General features: G+C 38.1%; 1 protein-coding gene across 7 annotated transcripts in view; it reads left to right on the forward strand.

Moving 5' to 3' along the window:
- GOLGA4 (golgin A4) overlaps window positions 1–20327 on the forward strand; it is a 96093-nt gene that overhangs the window by 67605 nt on the left and 8161 nt on the right. For all 7 annotated transcript variants that reach the window (XR_013960781.1, XR_013960782.1, XM_080671768.1 and 4 more), the window contains 5 exons: window positions 2560–2673; window positions 4913–4933; window positions 5116–5184; window positions 12286–12361; window positions 16705–16808. Coding sequence is in view for 5 of the 7 variants with exons in the window: in XM_080671768.1 (XP_080527894.1) it covers window positions 2560–2673; window positions 4913–4933; window positions 5116–5184; window positions 12286–12361; window positions 16705–16808 (384 nt within the window). In the remaining 2 variants the exon portion in view is untranslated. The remainder of the gene's footprint in view (window positions 1–2559; window positions 2674–4912; window positions 4934–5115; window positions 5185–12285; window positions 12362–16704; window positions 16809–20327) is intronic.

Genomic DNA, 20327 nt, shown 5'->3' on the forward strand with positions numbered 1-20327 from the left:
TTGCTTTGATTCTGAGACTATTCTGTTATCATTGTTTCCATTTAGAAATTTCTGGAATTAGAGTTTTATATGGGATTTGTATGTATTACATAGTGCTGTCCGCCCCCCCCCCCCAAGAGCTATTATCCAGATTGATGATTAATCTTAATGATGACATTATAAAATGCTGTATTTTTGCCACCATGAAAATAATTCTGTGATTTGTTAATAGCAAACTGGAGCACAGAAACATTTTCATTTTCCTGCCTTTACTATCTAGATAACATTCTTAGCATTCCTTCTCCCCTGTGAAGGAACTAGGAACTTTTGTCATCCTTGATTCACACCTTCTACCTTCCTCAGCCCCTCACATGTATGTGTATTTTCATACACCTTTAGGATATGAAATCTGCTTATGTTCTCTGACTTACTAGGCAAAGAAATCTTCTTTCTCCCTTTAATTGTGTGTCTCCAGCACAGTATTCAACATAAGCAGGCTCTTAGGATGGAGTTTTTCGTTGAGTTACATTGCGTGTTCCTCTCCTCTGAAGTCCATGGCTACTGCCTCGATCTGGGCTGCCATCTTTCATATGGTCTGGTCTGCTATATTAATGTCCCACCGGATCTTGCTGCTGATCTTTTTTCCCTAAGATATTCGTCTCTTCCTGTCAGCATTATTTTCTATCTTGAAACAAACATGTGAGCATATCACTTCCCTCCTGAATGCCTCCATTGGCTTCCCCTTGTTCCAGTGAGACCTCCTCCAGTTCAGTCTGTGTTCCAGCCGCACTGGGCATTAGCTTGTTCATATTTCAAGCTGATGCTTTTCTGTGTGCCTGAAGAGCACGCTCCCAAACTTCATGTGTTATTGCAGCTGTTATCATCTCTCCTTTTACTTTTCAAAACAGCTTGAAAATGGTTTCACTTAGAAAAAAATTTTGAATGGAATGTATTAAAAAATCAAAAAGATCAAAATAATATAAAACAGTAAAGTTGGAGAATGGTCTATAATGAAAATTGTTCCTATTCCTATTCTCTGTTTTCCATGTCCTGTCCCCTTCTTTCTCCACAGATAACCATTAGTTTCTTGTGTAATATTTTAGTGTTTCATTATGCAAACTGAAACATTCTTATTTTTCTTTCCCACCCAAAATTATCTTTTTAAAATATGGTTTTCTGCATAATATATATTTTTCTGCATAAAATATACTTTTCACTTATAGTTTTTTTGCAAGCCCCTTAAATGGAATTAACTGCATCTGTTTTCTTTGGTACTTACCTGTATTTATTATTTCACTTATAACCTGATTTTTGTCATATATACATGTGTAAATATGTTAATGTATCTGTCCTCTCCCCTAGACTATAAGTATCTTGTGGGCAGGGATTTTATTATTCATCTCTAGTCTTGAGGCCCTAGCCAAATGCTTGGCTCATCCTAGACACTGGGTAAATTTGAAGGAGGTGACACGTGGTAGGGCAGGGAAGAGTTTATTTGGGAAGAGAGGTGGTGACCTCTCAAAGGAGGGGTTGAGTATGCCCAAGTAAAGGAGCTTACCTAATGGCTTAGTCCAACCTCAGAGCAATTTCACTGGGAGGAAGTAGCTCCTAAAGCTGCATTGGCTACAAATCTGGTTTCTTTTTGACAGTGATTGTATTTTAGTGATTTTGCTTTGGCATAATAACTAGTCTTTAAAACATAATTTCCATTTATGTGCAAAAATATTCAGTCCAACTAGTTTTTCTTGTTTTTATTTCAAAGCAAGCAAACTGTTCTTTTTGTCCTTCAAGGAGACTAGAAAGCTTTTACAAAGGAAATATACAGAACTGTTTCTTAAGTTAGAAATAACACATTAAGGATTATTTTGTAATTCTTAGCAGGCTTGCTTTAAATTGGTATCCCATAACTGTCAAGGGAAATGTCAGGCATAGCTAATTGTCATATTAAAATCTGGGCCTAACTGAATAAGTAGCTAAGAGATGATCCTTTCAAATAAGGCTAAGCCATCCACACAGGATACGCAATGGCAGAATAAAAACAGAAACCCAAGGCTGTGGGCAATGAAGTATATACAACAGTTTCTGGTTAGTGGCATTTTAGGGATGGTGACTAGGTTAAAGTGTGCCTCTGGGGAGATGTTAAAGGAGATTCCCTGCTTTGCTTCTGTTGAGAGAAGGGGTTCGTTCTTTTTCAGGTGGTCTAAATTCATGACAAGTGGTATTTAAAATTAGATTTTCCGTGTATCCCATGGTGGTTCATTGCCTTATTTTGTGCCATGGGGCCTATCTAGTTTTATTTGTTTTTGAGACTATTCCTTGGTTCTGGCAAGTCAGCATCTGTTAAGTCAGAGACCTATTTACGGCTGTTTTTCCTGTTTAGACTCTTACTTAGCAGACATTTGTCCTGTCGTCATTAAATTTGACAATATTGCAATTCCAAATGTTCTTTTAGCACAGATGTGACTCAAAAAATGTTTAGGTGTTTTGTTTTGTTTTTTCCTACAGAGGTAGTTTTCTCTATACCGTGTTGTCTCTCTGTGTTCTTTTTAATGTTTATTAACACATTTTTTAATTCTAAAGGCTCGTGAAGAAGAAATGACTGCAAAAGTACTGGACCTGCAGACTCAACTTGAGGAGCTGCAGAAGAAATACCAGCAAAGGCTGCAGCAGGAAGAAAACCCTGGCAATGATAAAGTGAGAGGAACAGGACTTGGCGTCACACATTTCATGAAAATGTCATTTCCAGTTTTTTACTCCCTTACTAACACACATACCTACCTCATTTAATCCTAACAAAAACCTGGCCTTTATTTTATAGACAGTGAAACTAAGGCTCAAGGGGTTAAATAAAATGTCCAAGCTCACACAATCAATGTTGTATTGGGAATTTAAACTCAACCTGCCAGACTTTAAAGCCTAGCCATTTTGGTTATACTAGTACTTCTCAGCCTGTTCCGTGGAAAAAACAACAGAGGAAAGTGAACCCCACAGTCCAGAGGCATAGCTGAAATGCTCTATAGAAAGTGTGATAATTTTAAGTGTTTATATTTTTTGTGTTAAAAATTCATGTGAATTTTAATGCTACTCTATAATATAGCTTTGTAGTCACTTAGAAATTTTTTTAGTTATTTTCCACTAAGAAAAACAATTCCTGCCCTGGCTGAATGGCTCAGTTGTTTGGAGTATCTTCTGGTACACCAAAAAGATGTCAGATTCAATTCCCGGTCAGGACACATACCCATTGGGGTGTGTATGGGAGGCAACTGATTGCTGTTTCTTTCTCACATTGATGTTTCTGTTTCTCTAAATAGCAATAAAAATATATCCTTGGGTGATTTCTACAAAAAAAAACAAAACACTTCCTATTTTTCTCCTTGGTTATTTGGTCAGATACAAATGTAATAGGATTATTTTGAAATATTGGACTGAATTCAAAGAGATCTGTTACTGTGTATCAAGGCATTTTTATAATTCCAATCTTTTTTTAAAAAAACCTCTCCTGAGGACATGCTTAGAGAGAGGAAGGGAGAGGGAAAGAGAGAAACATTGATCTGCTGCCTCATGCACACGCCCTGACCATGAGATTGAGCCCACAACCCAGGCATGTGCCCTGACCAGGAATTGAACCTGCAACCTTTTGGTTTACCAGACGATGGTCAACCAACTGAGCCACTCTGGCTGGGCAATCCCTGTCTTTAAGTTAAGTTGATTCTATGAAAGATGAGCCATATTTACCCTGTGGCTTCCTGTCCCATTGTGCACCCCAATAAGTGTACACTTATAGGGCATGTAAGCTTGAGTTTGAGAATCCTGTCAGTGTACCATTCTACTTCTGAAAATATTCTCCCTCATCCAGTGTGGTCTTTTCATAGCACTGTCATGAGGGCCTTGAGAAAGTAGGTAGGCGCTATTCATGTCTTCATCGTTGAGAGTTATAGATAATTCATTACAGAATGTTAGTTACCAGGTAACAATTTTCCAGAAACCATTTACATGGATAACTTTCCCAAACTGGAAAGAAGAAGCCTGGATAAAAGGCTTTGCTATTTTGAGCCATTTGATACCTATATCTTATTAGCACTGAGCAAGCTAAATGTGCTTTTCTCTGTTTCTTTAATAGCTACTAAGTTGTTTTAGTTTTTTTTTTTCCTATTTGATCATGATGTGAATAAACCAGGTGCTATAAAATATTATTTCTTATGAGAAGAATACATGTTCTTTTCTTTGGTATCAAAATAAGTATTCATGTTACAGTTTGATTTGTGTTGGGATGCCATAGAATATGGAAAGATTATGAGATTAATATTCAGGTTTTCTGAGTTCTTTACCTTGTGTCATAAGAAAGCAGATAAAATAGCCTTAATTTTTATTCCTACTCTAAGAAATACCTTTTTTATTTTATTCTTCATAAATTTTTATCCTCTTCTCGAGCATCTTTTGTTGTTTCTGTGATATCTTGAATTGCATATCAGTACTGAGTTCAACGAAAAATAATTTGTGATTATAGCTCAGAGTGGATTCCCATAAATAGTTGTTTAGATGTTTCCTAAAGAGCCTCTATGCTTCAGATAGATGTAATATGTTTAATTTTTACAAATTATATAAACAAATACATGAATATATTCTTGTTGTTAAAGAGTCAGATAATACACCTCCCCTGCTAAGTAGTAATCATTGTTAGAAGTTCCATGAGTGACTTTTCAGTTTTTTTCTTGTGTTTACCAATGTTTATGTATATTGACAATATAATAATTTGTATAGCAAAATAGACCAGGTTTAAAAGCAAATGTATCAGGTAATCTCATTTCAAATCTGACCACTCTCTTAAGCCTATAACATTGAATTCTTTTTTCCTTGTAATTTCATATTACTCTATTTTATTGTTTCTTAAAAATGTCATTGTATACACTCATTTTTTCTTTTCCATTTTCAGGCAACAATATTGGAGCTACAGGTAAGACTAAATCTTCATTGAATTTCACTGAAGGTAGTGCATTTTCAGTAGCATTCTGTGTTTTAAGTTAAAACATGAAGAGATTATTTTTAATTTTTTAAAATTCCCAAGCAGTTCAGAAAAGTGTCTGGACAGTGATGAAACCCATATGCATTTCACATATGATTTTTTTGTTCTTTCAGACACAACTAGCACAGAAGACTAGTCTGATCAGCGACTCAAAGTTGAAAGAGCAGGAGTTCAGAGAACAGGTACAGGTCTAATTGGTACCTTTTATTTGAACTACCTTCCTTAATTTATGTTAGTATGTACTTGGATCTCTTTTAACTAATTAAAAAAGAACTGACTTAATAGTTGGCTTTGCAATTTTGTTTTACATTTATAGAGGATATCTCTCTAAATTCATGATTGTATATACCTAAACAAGAACATTTGCATCTTATTTCTAATGCTTAACATTTCGGATACAAATTTGTGTTTAATTTGTAATAACTTAAGTTCTGAAAAAGTTATTTTTGCTTTTATCAGAGGGAAAACACACTGACATCAATCTTTATGACTTTTTTTCTAGTAGCTAGATTATCTTGACTTACTATGATTTGTCCACAGGTTATCCAGTAATTTGAGTTAAATAGGACCATGTGTATACACCTAGAAGTATGCACAGAACATAGAAACACCAATATATGTGTATCTGTGGTGCATGATCTTTTTTTTTAAATTTCTTTATTGATTAAGGTATTACATATGTGTCCTTACTCCCCCATTACCCCCCACCTCCCATTCATGCCCCCACCCCCCTGTTGTCTGTGTCCATTGATTAGGCTTACATGCATGCATGTAACTCCTTTGGTTGATCTCTCTCCCTTACCCCCACCCTCCCCTACCTTCCCTGAGGTTTGATGTTCTGATTGATGTTTCTCTGTCTCTGGATCTGTTTTTGTTCATCAGTTTATGTTGTTCATTATATTCCATAAATGAGTGAGATCATGTGATATTTATCTTTCTCTGCCTGCCTTATTTCACTAAGCATAATGCTCTCCATCTCCATCCATGCTGTTGCAAATGGTAAGAACTCCTTTTTTACCACAGCATAGTATTCCATTGCGTAGATGTACCACAGTTTTTTAATCCACTCATCTGCTGATGGGCACTTAGGCTGTTTCCAAATCTTAGCTATGGTGAATTGTGCTGCTATGAACATAGGGGTGCATATTTCCTTTCTGATTCGTGTTTCTAGTTTCTTGGGATATATTCCTAGAAGTGGGATCACTGGGTCAAATGGGAGTTCCATTTTTAGTTTTTTGAGGAAACGCCATACTGTTCTCCACAGTGGCTGTACCAGTCTGCATTCCCACCAGCAGTGCACGAGGGTTCCTTTTTCTCCTCCGCATCCTCGCCAGCACTTGTCATTTGTTGATTTGTTGATAATAGCCATTCTTACAGGTGTGAGATGGTACCGCATTGTTGTTTTGACTTGCATCTCTCTGATGATTAGTGACTTTGAGCATGTTTTCATATGTCTCTTGGCCTTCCTTCTGTCTTCTTTCGAAAAGTGTCTATTTAGATCAGTTGCCCATTTTTTGATTGGGTGTTTATCTTCTTTTTGTTAAGCTGCATGAGTTCCCTGTAAATGTTGGAAATTAAACTCTTATCGTTGATATAATTGGCAAATATGTTCTCCCATGCAGTGGACTTTCTTGTTGTTTTATTGATGGTCTCCTTTGCTGTGCAAAAGCTTTTTATTTTGATGTAGTCCCATTTGTTTATTTTCTCTTTAGTTTCCATTGCCCTAGGAGTGGTATCAGTGAAGAAATTCCTTCGGCATATGTCAGAGATTTTTCTGCCTGTGGATTCCTCTAGTATTTTTATGGTTACTCATCATATGTTTTAAGTCCTTGATCCATTTTGAGTTTATTTTTGTGTATGGTGTAAGTTGGTGGTCTAGTTTCATTTTTTTGCATGTATCTGTCCAATTTTCCCAACACCATTTATTGAAGAGACTGTCTTGACTCCATTGTATGTTCATGCCTCCTTTGTCGAATATTAATTGAGCATAGTGATTTGGGTTGATTTCTGGGTTCTCTATTCTATTCCATTGATCAATATGTCTGTTCTTGTGCCAGTACCAGGCAGTTTTGAGAACAGTGGCTTTGTAATACAGCTTGAAATCTGGTATTGAGATCCCACCTACTTTGTTCTTCTTTCTCAAGATTGCTGTGGCAATTCGGGGTCTTTTTTTATTCCAGATGAATTTTTAGAGAGTTCTTTCTAGATCTGTGAAATACGCCGTTGGTATTTTAATGGAGAGTGCATTGAATCTATAGATTGCTTTGGGTAGTATGGACATTTTAATGATGTTGATTCTCCCAATCCATGAACATGGTATGTTCTTCCATCTGTCTACGTCTTCCTCTATCTCTTTTTTCAGTGTCCTGTAGTTTTCCGCGTATAGGTCTTTTACCTCCTTAGTTAAGTTTATTCTTAGGTATCTTAATTTTTTTGGTGCGATGGTAAATGGGATTGCTTTTTTAGTCTCTCTTTCTGTAAGTTCACTATTGGTGTATAGAAATGCCATAGATTTCTTGGCGTTAATTTTGTATCCTGCTACATTGCCGAATTCATTTATTAAGTTTGTTAGTTTTTTGATGGAGTCTTTCGGGTTTTTAATGTACAATATCATGTCATCTGCAAATAAGGACAGCTTTACTTCTTCTTTTCCAATTTGGATGCCTTTTATTTCTTCTTCTTGTGTAATTGCAATGGCTAATTCTTCCAGTACTATGTCAAACAGGAGTGGTGAGAGTGGGCATCCCTGTCTTGTTCCTGTTCTTAGGGGAAATGGTTTTAGTTTTTGTCCATTGAGTATGATGTTAGCTGTGGGTTTATCATATATGGCTTTTATTATGTTGAGGTATGATCCTTCTATTCCCACCTTGTTGAAAGTTTTTATCAAGAAAGGGTGTTGGATTTTGTCAAATGCTTTTTCTGCATCAATTGATATGACTATGTGGTTTTTATCTCTCAATTTGTTTATGTGATGTATCACGTTTGTGGAGCATGATCTTTAGTGGTCTTTTTCCAAACTGGAGGAATAGTGAGTCAGGTCAGCAGGCTAAGTTTGAAGGCTAAATCTCTAAGGATATTCCAGTTTTCTTAAAATTTGAACATATAAAAATCTTGATAATTATTGGAACTAGGTGATGGATGGATATATGGGTATTAATTGTACTGTGCTTCCTATATTGAATATGTTTGAAAATTTTCATAATATACATTTTTTAAATTTATAAAGATAGGTATAATAAGTCATCACTTAACATTTTCAGTGGGTTCTCGTGCAACTTTAAGCAAAATGACATTTAGTGAAATCAGTTTTACCATAGGCTGATTAAATAAGAGTTAAGTTGCTGTGGCATATTTCTGATCACAAAAATATTACCAAACTTCTAAAGACCCAAAATACTTCAAATAGTGAAAATTGAAATAAATGTGAGTTATATATATATATTTAAGATAGATTAATAAAAACAAGTAAAATTCTTTTCCAACCCTCTTATTGCAGTTCACGGTTGTGTGTGGCCGGAGCCTGTCCTTGCAGTTCAGGGCCCAATGTGGGAACCAACCTGAGGCATGCCCTTCCATCGCAGGACACACTCACACCCACACCCATCCTTACTCAGACGGGGACAATGTAGACAGTCCTGCTGTGCACATCTTTGGGATGTGGGAGGAAACCTAAGTACCTGTAGAAAACCCACACAGATATGGAGAATATATATATACTCCACACAGACAGTGGGCCCTGTCAGGAATTGAATTTTTTCTTCATCAATACTATAACAAGAAGTTAAATGAAACAATGCTATTTGAGGACTAAGTTCCAGTTTTACTTTATTTTTTTCTAATTCTTAGTGCTGTAACTTTTCTCATCTATTCTCAAGGTTATTGCTTTAAACGTCTCTTCTTTACCATCCTCAAATCTTCAAACTGTCCTAACATAACAGTTTTTATATTAATTATTTTTATAGTGATAAAATACATATAACAGAATTGACTATTTGAACCATTTTTAAAAAAATCCTGACCTGAGGATATTTTTTTCCATTGACTTCTAGAGAGTAGAAAGGAAGAAGGAGGGGGAAAGAGAGGTGGGAGGATAATACGGGGATAGAAAGACAAACATCAATGTGAGAGAGACACATCGATTGGTTGCCTCCCGCACTTGCCCCAACAAGGGGTAGGGAATCTGTGTCAGAGATACATGCCCTTGGCCAGATATTGAATCCACAACCCTTTGGTCCAAGGGCTGCTGCTCCAAACACTGAGAAAAAGTGACCAGGGCCATTTGAACCATTTTTAAAAGCACATGATTCATTGACATTTAGTTCATTCACAACACCATTCATTTCATCACCCCAAAAAGAAGACTCTTATCCATTGAGCAGTCACTCTTCAGTACCTTCTCCCTCAGGCCCCGGCAACCTCTAATATGCTTTCTGGGTCTATGGGTTTGCCTGTTCTATTTACTATAAATAAAATCATATAATACGTGGTCTTTTTTATCGGGCTTTTTTCAGTTAGCGTGATGTTTTTTTTTTTTTTTTTTTTTAATATATTTTATTGATTTTTTACAGAGAGGAAGGGAGAGGGATAGAGAGTTAGAAACATCGATGAGAGAGAAACATCGATCAGCTGCCTCTTGCACACCTCCCACTGGAGATGTGCCCGCAACCAAGGTACATGCCCTTGACCAGAATCGAACCTGGATCCCTTCAGTCCGCAGGCTGATGCTCTATCCACTGAGCCAAACCGGTTAGGGCAAGTTAGCGTGATGTTTTTAAGATTCATCCATGCTGTAGCATGTATCAGTACTACATTCCTTTTTATGAATGAGTAATATTCTGTTGTATGAATATTCCACATTTTCTTTATCATCAGCTAATGGATATTTGGGTGGTTTTACCTTTTGGCTGTTGTGAATATTGGTACTAGGAACATTGTGTACAATTTTTATTTGAACACCTGTTCCCAATTCTTTGGGGTATATTCTCAGGAGTGGAATTGCTAGATCATATGGTAATTCTATGTTTAACTTTTGAAGAACCACCAAACCAGTAGTCGGCAAACTCATTAGTCAACAGAGCCAAATATCAACAGTACAATGATTGAAATTTCTTTTGAGAGCCAAATTTTTTAAACTTAAACTTCTTCTAACGCCACTTCTTCACAATAGACTCGCCCAGGTTGTGGTATTTTGTGGAAGAGCCAGACTCAAGGGGCCAAAAAGCCGCATTTGGCTCGCGAGCCGCAGTTTGCCGACCACTGCACCAAACTATTTTACTTTCCCACCAATGAAGTATAAGGACTCTAATTTCTCCACATTCTCACCAACCAGTTTTTTTTTATTATAGCCCTCCTAGTATGAATTGGTATCTCATTATGGTTTTAATCTGCAACCCTTCAGCCCATGCACTGAAGGGTTGCAGATTCCATCCCTGAGCCCCCACCAGGGCCCCTGCAGAAGGCAGCCAATTGATGTGTCTCTCTCATATCGATGTTTCTCTCTCTCTCCCTCTCTAAAAACCAATGGAAAAATTATCTTAAAGTGAGGCTTAACAACAACAAAAAATTGGCATTTTTCTAATAGTGTTGAGTATCTAATCATCTGTTGTGTATCTTCTTTAGAGCAAAGTCTATTCAAGCCCTTAGCTCATTTTTCAGTTGGGTTATTTGTATTTGTTGTTGTTGAGTTTTAAGTGTTCTTTATATATTCTGGATACAAGTCCCTTATCAGGTACATGATTTGCAAATATTTTCTCCCATTTTGTAGAATGTCTTTTCACTTTCTTGATGAGGTTCTTTGAGGCACAAAAGTTTTACTTTTGTTCAAGTCCAATATATATATACATATATATATATATGTATATATATATGTGTGTGTGTGTATATATACTAGGGGCCCAGTGCATGAATTCGTGCACCTTGAAAGAACTGTGGGCCACAAGGCTGCAGTAGGCTCAGGGGCGGGTCTCGGCCCATCCTCCGCACCCCTGTCTGCCAGCAGCCACTCTCCTGCCTCCAATGCTCCCACACGCTGACAGTGCCGACCCCGCTCGCACCCGCTGACAGAGTGGAGTGATTGGGTCCGGTGCCAGCAGTGGGTGCAAGTGGGGCCGGCATCGTCAGTGGGTGCGAGCGGCGGCGGCTGCCCTGATTGCCCCTCAGGAGCAGAGGGAGGTGGAGAAGCCCTCAGGGGCGATCAGGGCCAGCAGCCGCTGCTTGCACCCACTGATGGCGCCTAGTGATCAGGACCAGTGCTGGGCACCGGCAGCGGGTGCAAGCAGAGACTCTGGCACTGGCTGCGGGTGCGAGCGGGGCCAGCGCCGGCAATAGGTGTGAGTGCCAGGTGGGACTGCGGTACATGGGAGCAAAGAATTTTCAGTAACCACCAGAGGCTCGCCCCAATGATAGCAGCCGGCACCCCGCCTTGGTCTGGCGCCCCTGCTCACCTTTTCCACCATCCCGCTGCAGCCAACACCCGCCATGTTCTGTATATGACACCTGGTGGTCAGCGCACATCATAGCAACTGGTTGTTCGGTTCCAGTTTTTTCATCATTCAGTCTATTTGTATATTAGCCTTTTATTATATAGGAGATATATATATATATATATATATATATATATATATACACACACACACACACATATATATATATATATATATATATATAGTGGCCCGGCGCACGAAATTTGTGCATGGGGGGGGGCGGGGAGGGAGGGTTCCCTCAGCCCAGCCTGCATCCTTTCTAATTGGGGACGCCTTGGGAGATGTCCGACTGCCGGTTTAGGCCCGATCCCCCAGTGATCAGGCCTAAACCGGCAGTCGGACATCCCTCTCGCAATCTGGGACCGCTGGCTCCTAACCGCGCTCCTGCCTGCGGGCCTGGTACCCCTTACTGCTCTCCCCTGCCAGCCTGATCGTCCTAACTGCTCTCCCCTGCTGGCCTGATCGCCCCTAACCACCTCTGCCTCGGCCCCGCCACCATGGCTTTGTCCGAAAGGACATCTAGAAAGTCATCCGGAAGTTGTTCAGTCTAATTAGCATATTACCCTTTTATTAGTATATATATATATATATATATATATATATATATATATATATATATATATATTTGTTGTCTATGCTTTTGGTGTCATATCTAAGAAACCATTTGTATTTTATCTCTCTATATTCTGTTTTTGGGATAAAAAAACCTAGTGGATACAGCAGTCTTTTTTTTTTTTTTTTTTTTTACATATGGTCTCCATGTGAATTTTATGATGTGATTAAAATATTTGTTATTTTTAGATTCACAATTTAGAAGACCGTTTGAAGAAATATGAAAAGAACATATGTGCAACAACTGTGGGGACACCTTACAAAGGTAAGAATGATCTCTCTCAAATGATGTTATCACGTTGTTGGTAGATTTATTGATGATTTTTATTTTTGTCTTTGCTAATCTAATTTTTTACAATGAATATATTTACTTTTGTGATTCACCAATAATAGCTGGTTTTAAGGAAAGAATAGCAGAGTCTAAAACAAAATTAATGCATATTTGTTGTTTAAAAATTCAAATTTAGTGTATAAGTAAAACTGCAAGTTCCTACTTTATTTTCCATTCTCCAAATGGACCCAGTTGACAATTTATGTATATTTTTCCAGACTTCTGTATGTGTGCAAACATTTATCTAATCCACTGCATGCAGGCATACACAGTTATATATTTTACATGCTTCTGTTTTTTACTATTACAATAAAGATGTAATTACTAAATTTTAAACCAGGATTTAAGGAGCTACAACACAATTTTTAATTAAATTAAATAAGGATTTGCTTTGGATTCTTTCCAAAATGCTTTTTAAAAACAAGGGAAAATCAGCTTGGAAGTTTCCTATAGTTCATTGCAGAGAAGACTCCTGCTGCAAAGATTAGTTGCTACAGTTAGGTCAACATATGTGATTTTCAGCATAGAGTTGTTGAGTCAGTGCTCAGCAGTGCAGAGAAACAGGACTGCTTCTCTTTGGTAGTTTCAACTTAAGGATTTCATACATAATTTTTTTTCTCAGTTGAAGTTATAAAATGATCATACATAGTTTATTTAATAAGCAACACATATAGGTATAACACTAAGTGCCAAGCACTGTTATAAAATAAGTTTTGTGTATCAACTCATTTAATCCTCTCAATAACCCAGGTATTCTAGTTGAATATGCACAGTCATTTCTTCACCATGCTGGGTCTTTGAAGAGTAAGAGCAAAATGAACACCCACCATGCAGGAAAAAGTATTAATTGCTTCTCCAGGAAAATAGATATAAATAAGTAATCTAACGTTTAAAACAATAAAATCAGTTATTTACTGAAAAGTGCAAAACATTGTGAACTCTTGCATTTTGTTGATCTAGAGCAGCAATTTTCAACCCATGTGCTGCAAGAATTTTTAAAACATGCAGTACCTGACTATTTAGTCAGGAGCACTTACCTCTTTTCCCTTAGTCTGTCGAATAAAAAAATGACAACAGCCAACACAACAATAGCTGTCCAGTGTGAATGAATCAAAATTATACCCTTTTTTTGGGGGTCAGATTGGCAAAAATTCTGTGCTGCAGAATTTTATTTTATTTTATTTTATTTTTTTAATTGTTTGAAGTATTAAAAATAGTAGTACATATGTCTCTTTTTTCCCCCATTGACCTCCCCCCACCCTCCCCTTCCCCCCAGTACATGCCTTTACCTGCCCCCCCCAGTGTCTTTTATCCATTGGTTATGCTTATATGCATGCGTAGAAGTCCTTCAGTTGATCTCTTACAGCTCCCCCCCACCAAAAAAAAACCTCCTCTGCCTTCCTGCTGTAGTTTGACAGTCTGTTCAATGCTTCTTTGCTTCTGTATCTATTTTTTCCCCTTTTCTTTCCTTTAAAAAATCTTGCCTCTGCATGTGCTGCAGAATTTTAGGAATTAGTTTATATATGCCATGAGATAAAAAAGGTTGAAAATCACTGGTCTAGAAGGATGAAACACATTATTTTTTGAAGAGAAAATAGTGTATTATCATTATTTGGTTCTTGGGTAAAGTGTGGTTTGAGTGAATTGGGTCTTCTAAAAATACATACTTCTAAAAAATGAAGGGATGGTGGGGAGGTGAGGGGCCTAATGTATAGTAATGGAAGATGGTTTGACTGTGGGTGGTTGGCACACAGTGCAAATATACAGATCTTGTGTCATAGAAATGTACACTTGAATCCTATATGATCCTGTTAACCAATGTCACCCCAATAAATTTAATTTAAAAAATGAAGTATTCCAAACATACACATACATGCGATGTAAATATCAAGTAGGAAGACTAGTTAACACCTAGGAATCTGCCATCTAGAACATTGCCGTACCTCTAAGGCGCCCTGTGCTGCTCTTTAATCGCCTATCTCACTTTTCTTTTCCAAGGGTACCACTGTTATATATTAAAGCATCAGAACATTTTCCCTAGTCTTTGGCTTCTTGATAAAACTCTTAACGTGGTCTTTTACTGTCCAGGCATCCCCAGATTCCCATTTGCCTTCCCATTAATTCTGTGGTTTTATTTTCCTGTGTTCCTCTAGCCCTGTAGGGCTTTCCTGTGATCTTAGAATGTTTTCATGCAGCATTTAGATGTTCCTTGTAGCAGAGTGCTTTTCAGACTATCTAGTGTGTCATACTACTGGAAGTTGATGCAAGTATAGACTTCACATAATGCATAATTATGAATTTATTAGATTAACGTTTGTATGAACTGTATCTATTCTTTACTTTTAGGTTGAACTAGAGCTTAACAAATGAACTATAACTTTTTATGGCAGTCTTTTTAAGATGTTGAATCAAAATATTTGAAAATCATTATAATGGCATTAATGTTTCATGCATTTTCAAGTTATTTTATTTATCCTGTGTTTCAAAAACAGTTTTGACAACTTGATTTAAACTTAGTGCTTTTTGGTTTGGGATACTAGGAAAACTAGAATACTATTCTGAGATACTAAACTTTTAATAAAATAAAAGTGATTGTTAATTTTAAAATTTAATCATCATTGTAGAATAGCTGAAGCCAACACATAATACTTCAGATTTAAGGAATCTTTGTATAGTCTTTTAAAGTTGTCATACCAAAAGAAAGAGGAGGAGGAGATGGAAGAGGAAAAATGTGAGAAATAAGGTTGCTATAATAATTTTTGTTTTCTCTTACAAGGGAAGAATACCAATTGAAATGCTTCATGTATACACAATACAATACCATGCAGTCCTATCTAATAAAAGAGTAATATGCAAATTAACCATCACTCTGCTACACCACAAGCCACACCCAAGCCACGCCCACCAGCCAATCAGGAGTGAATATGCAAATAAACCCAACCAAGATGGCTACGGCCACAGAGAGCAGGAGGGAGGCTTTGGTTTCCCCGGCAATGGAGGAAGCCAAGCTTTCCACCTGCCCTTGCCGGCCTAGGCCTCCACTCAAGGCTACAAAGTTTCAATGATAGAAGATACATAAACCCAAACAGAAATGGCGGCAACCACAGAGCTGGAAAGAGCAGGAGGCTAGGGTTGCCCCCGGCGATGGAGGAAGCAAAGCTTTCCGCACACCCTGGCTGGCCCAGGCCTTGCTTAAGGCTACAAAGTTTCAATTATAGAAGATACATAAATCCCAATAGAAATGGCTGCTGCCATGGAGCAAGCAAAAGGCTTGGCTCTGCTCCAGGCTACAAAGTTTCAATTGTAGAAGATAAATAAACCCCAGATACCAGGGCCTCTGCTTGGGTCGCCAGGGGGCGTGGCCGGCCTACAAACCACCACAGGCCCCTCGCCCAGGCCACCCCATGCTCCAAGGGAACCCCCACCCTGATCCGGGACACCCTTCAGGGCAAACCAGCTGGCCCCCACCCATGCACCAGGCCTCTATCCTATCTAATAAAAGAGTAATATGCAAACTGACCATCACTCCAACACACAAGGTGGCTGCCCCAATGTGGTCAAAGATCCTGCCCCCACGTGGACACAAGATGGCCACCACAAGATGGCCAGCAGGGGAGGGCAGTTGGGAGGGACCAGGCCTGCAAGGGAGGGCAATTGTGGGCTATCAGGCCAGCAGGGGAGGGTAGTTGGGAGGGACCAGGCCTGCAAGGGAGGGCAGTTGGGGGCGATCAAGCCTGCAGGGGAGGGCAGTTAGGGGTGACCCGGCCGGCAGAGGAGGGAAGTTGGGGGTGACTGGGTCTGCAGGGAAGGACAGTTGTGGGGGACTCAGGCCTGCAGGGGAGAGCAGTTGGGGGGTACCGGGCCTGCAGGGGAGGGCAGTTAGGGGTGACCAGGCCTGCAGGGGAAGGCAGTTAGGGGCAAACAGGCTGGCAGGGGAGCAGTTAGGCATCAATCAAGCTGACAGGGGAGTCGTTAGGGTGTGATCAGGCTGGCATGCAGAAGCAGTTAGGGGCAATCAGGAAGGCAGGAAGGCGAGCAGTTGGGAGCCAGCAGTCCTGCATTGTGAGAGGGATCCCAGATTGGAGAGGGTGCAGGCTGGGCTGAGGGACACACACCCCCGTGCACGAATTTCGTGCACCAGGCCTCTAGTACAATATAATTAATACAAGAATGTGCATCTCTTTGTTCAATTGTGTGTTGTTGTTTTTTTTAGTTTGTCTGTTTTCTGAGTTTATCTAGTTTTGTCTTTACAATTTGACCTGTTTTTTATTTGACAGGTGGCAATTTGTACCGTACTGATGTCTCACTCTTTGGAGAACCTACTGAGTTTGAGTATTTGCGAAAAGTGCTTTTTGAGTATATGATGGGTCGAGAGACTAAGGTATAAATCATATCTAGTGATTTGGCATGTAGTTTAATTTAAAAGGAAATACATTTTTAATATGCATATTAATTCCATATGTTTACTATTAACAGAACATACATGCTAATAGTAGGTGACAGGTACCTGTGTTATTGCTCTTAATTTACGGAAGTTAATTGGAAGATTTTGCTTATATTTCTTATTTTTATATGATATTAATTTTAAAAATACTGTTGGATGATGTTAAATACTAAAACTTAAGATTTCATTAACTTAATACTTTGTCAAACATGTGGCTATTTTTATTTTTGACTTAGGATCTTAAAGTTAGAATAACAGATTTCATTTTCAGGGTAACTTAAGGATAGTGTAGAAGAATTGGAAATGATCATAATTAAGACTGACTGCTTAGGGATATTTACAAATATTTTACATTAGTCACTGTAAAAAATGATTCCTTCATATAAGGAATATTGATCATTTAAAAATTACCATATCATATGAGTAATAATGCTCGGCTAATTTGTTTTTTAGAATGTTAAATTTATTGTAAGGTCTTTGAGCGTATTTATTTCCTCTATAATGCATTTAAAATAACCTTATATTGGACTTTTGGTAAATATATCTTGAATTGAATTGAATCCATTTAGGAAAGTTTATGAGTCTTTTCTCAAACAAAATTTTCCATTTAAAGCAATTTCTTTTTCTGATATTGTTTCAAGTTTTTACTTACATGAACTTTTACATTGTCTATATACCTTGGCCGAGAATGGAACAACGAGTTTTCTTTTCTTTGAAGCAATCAGTGTTTTAATTTATAGGTCTGTGGGATTACTGAGTCATAGGTTGCTAAGCCAGTGCAGGGATTGATTTGAAATATATTTAAAAACCTGAAATGTAAGGGCATAAGAAAAACTCTTAAAATAATATTATAAATTTATGGATTGTAGATTCAGCTAAACACTAGGAGTTACATAGGGCTGGAAGTCCTTTGAGTCCTTGATACCTATAGAAATCTCATTTCATTGTATCAAATAGTTTCAAAGTAAAATAATAACTATTGTGAGTCTGAAATGTATCACAGGAGGTTTATATTAATTCATAGTGATTCAGTGTCTCTGTTTCCTAAGGACTCCTTTTTAATTCAAAGGGTAGCTAAAACCAATTTTCTCCTAAACTTATTAAAACAAAGCTAATGAAATATAACTTTCTCTTATTAAGTCTTTATTGGATAGTAGCCTGTGTTTGAGGTGAGGTAGACAGTTTATGTTGTCTTGTTATTATTGCAGGAAAAGGGGAAAGGCATGTCTTTAAAAAAAAAAAGTTTCTCAGAACTTTAGCAACTTTGGTTCATTTGTGAATTTAAAGCTATGATCCCAGTGTTGTGGCTAAATAAATTATTTAACCTTTTCTTGGTCTGTGGAATGAAGAGACTGTCGGCCCCAGCCTGTCTCTTTTGGAGGTTGCGAATATATGTGGGATGAAATCTCTATAGCATTTAAGTCCTTCGGAAGAGAGACCCAGCACAGACATAAGGCATATTTTGGGGCAGGGCCAGTTCAGCCATGTCTAAGCTTGTGTTTTCAAGGCTTTGCAGGTAGTTTTAGATTGTGACTTGGGAGACAGCTGAGAGGGATGTCCTCAAGGTATAGGCTGCCCCAACTAGTACCTGGCTGGGAATCCCTGTCCAGGAGTACTCTCTCTACTCTTAATCTTCAGCGTGCAAGGCATTTTTCTAGTCACTAAAAGTGCTGAGTAGTCTATCATTCTGCATTCACATTTTAGAGATAAATATTGAAAATTGGTAGTAGATTTTCGACTTAATTTACTGCATATTTATTCAGCACTTATTACCTGTGGCCCTTTGTTTATTGCCAGGATGGATAGGGAGGTGAAATTTGATGACATCCCTAACTTTAAGGAGATTACCATATACAGATGCTCATTGACTTATGGTTACTTCCTGATAAACTGTCACAAGTCAAAAATACCATGTCTAAAATGCATTTAAGACATCTAACCTACTGAATGTCATAGCAACATGCTTAGAGCATTTACATTAGCCTACATTTGGGCAAAATCATCTAACACAAAGTATTTTATAATAAAGTGTTGAATATTTGATGTTATTTATTATGCATATTGCTTTTGCACCATCATAAGGTTGAAAAATTTAGGTCGAATCATTGTAAGTCAGGCACCTTCAGTCGTAGGAAAGGGGAGCTGTTCTCAGCGAAGCATAATGTGATGCAGAATGAGATAAGCACAGGGTGGGAAGGCCAAGGAAAATGTCATGGAGAAGCAGGTGTGCCTACTGGGCTCTAAACGGGGCTTAGATTTTGATAGATGAGCTCAGATAGGAGGGAAAGCCTAGACAGGATGTCCAAGGCAGGAAATTGAGGGTGGGTTTTAGAAGACATGTAGTCTGGTCCAACTAAAACACTGGATCTGTGAGGTGGAAGTGATCTGCTTAAGGCTGCCCAGTGTGGAGGGCCTAGAATGCTTTCAGATTTTACCTGGAGATATTGGGGGGTAGCCCTGGAAATTTTTTGAGTAGGGGTTGACAAGATCAAAGTTGTCTTAGACATCTTTTTGGCTGATTTTTCTAATTTTTACACATTAATAACGTATTGGAAATGGAGACCAGATTATGGCTTTAGAATAAACCCGAATCCTATTGGCCTCTGCAATTTGATTCTCATTTGCAGTTGTTTCTTGTCTAGCAGGATCTGTCACCCCACGTATTTCTTCATTTGCCTTTGCACACAGTGTCTCTAGTTAGTTTCATGAGGCAGATGATTTTTTAAGACCACATGTCAGACACTTACAGTGTGAAGTTAAGTATGCTCCCTTTCTTTCTTCTGTTGTTGTACTTTCATTTTCTTGGGTTTGATCCTTTGTGCTACTACTGATACTAAAATTCAACCTGTTCTCCTTTTCAATAGAAATTGTTTCTCATCCTAACTTTTATTGAAGTCTCTCCCTAAAGCAAACCTGACTAGAGGCCACTTCCAAACCAGGTGGCTCATTTGAACTTTACTCCCAGGGCCTGAGGATACTGTACAGAGAATAGACAGTCTGGCTTCTTTCCCGAGGTATGGCAGAGAGGCGGGCTTCTCCATTAGTGTTTTCTGGCTTGAAGGGAAGAGCTTGAAGCCTTTACTGGATGATCAGCTGCATATTCTGAGGAAATTGCTGACAAATGTAGAGGTGGATTTCCCATTTCCCATTACCTAGAAATGTGAAGAGACACTAGCCAAAGCTTTTTTGTTTTTTTGACAGACATGCTTGTGTATCCTTGTATATGTGGTTTCATAATGAATATAAATGGACTTTTGGGTACTTTGAACTTCATAAGCTATTGAAATTAAAGAAATTCTTGGAACTCTAAATTCCTGAATTTTAAATTTTTATTATTTCTTAAAAACAGCCTTCATAGTTAATATACCAGAAAACATTTAAAATTGCTTCAGAGTGTTAATAAAAATAATATTGAAATAGTTACTACTTAATATTTCTCTTGCCATTTCCTGCCAC

Source organism: Plecotus auritus, assembly GCF_963455305.1.
Source record: "Plecotus auritus genome assembly, chromosome: 6".
NCBI lineage: Eukaryota > Metazoa > Chordata > Mammalia > Chiroptera > Vespertilionidae > Plecotus > Plecotus auritus.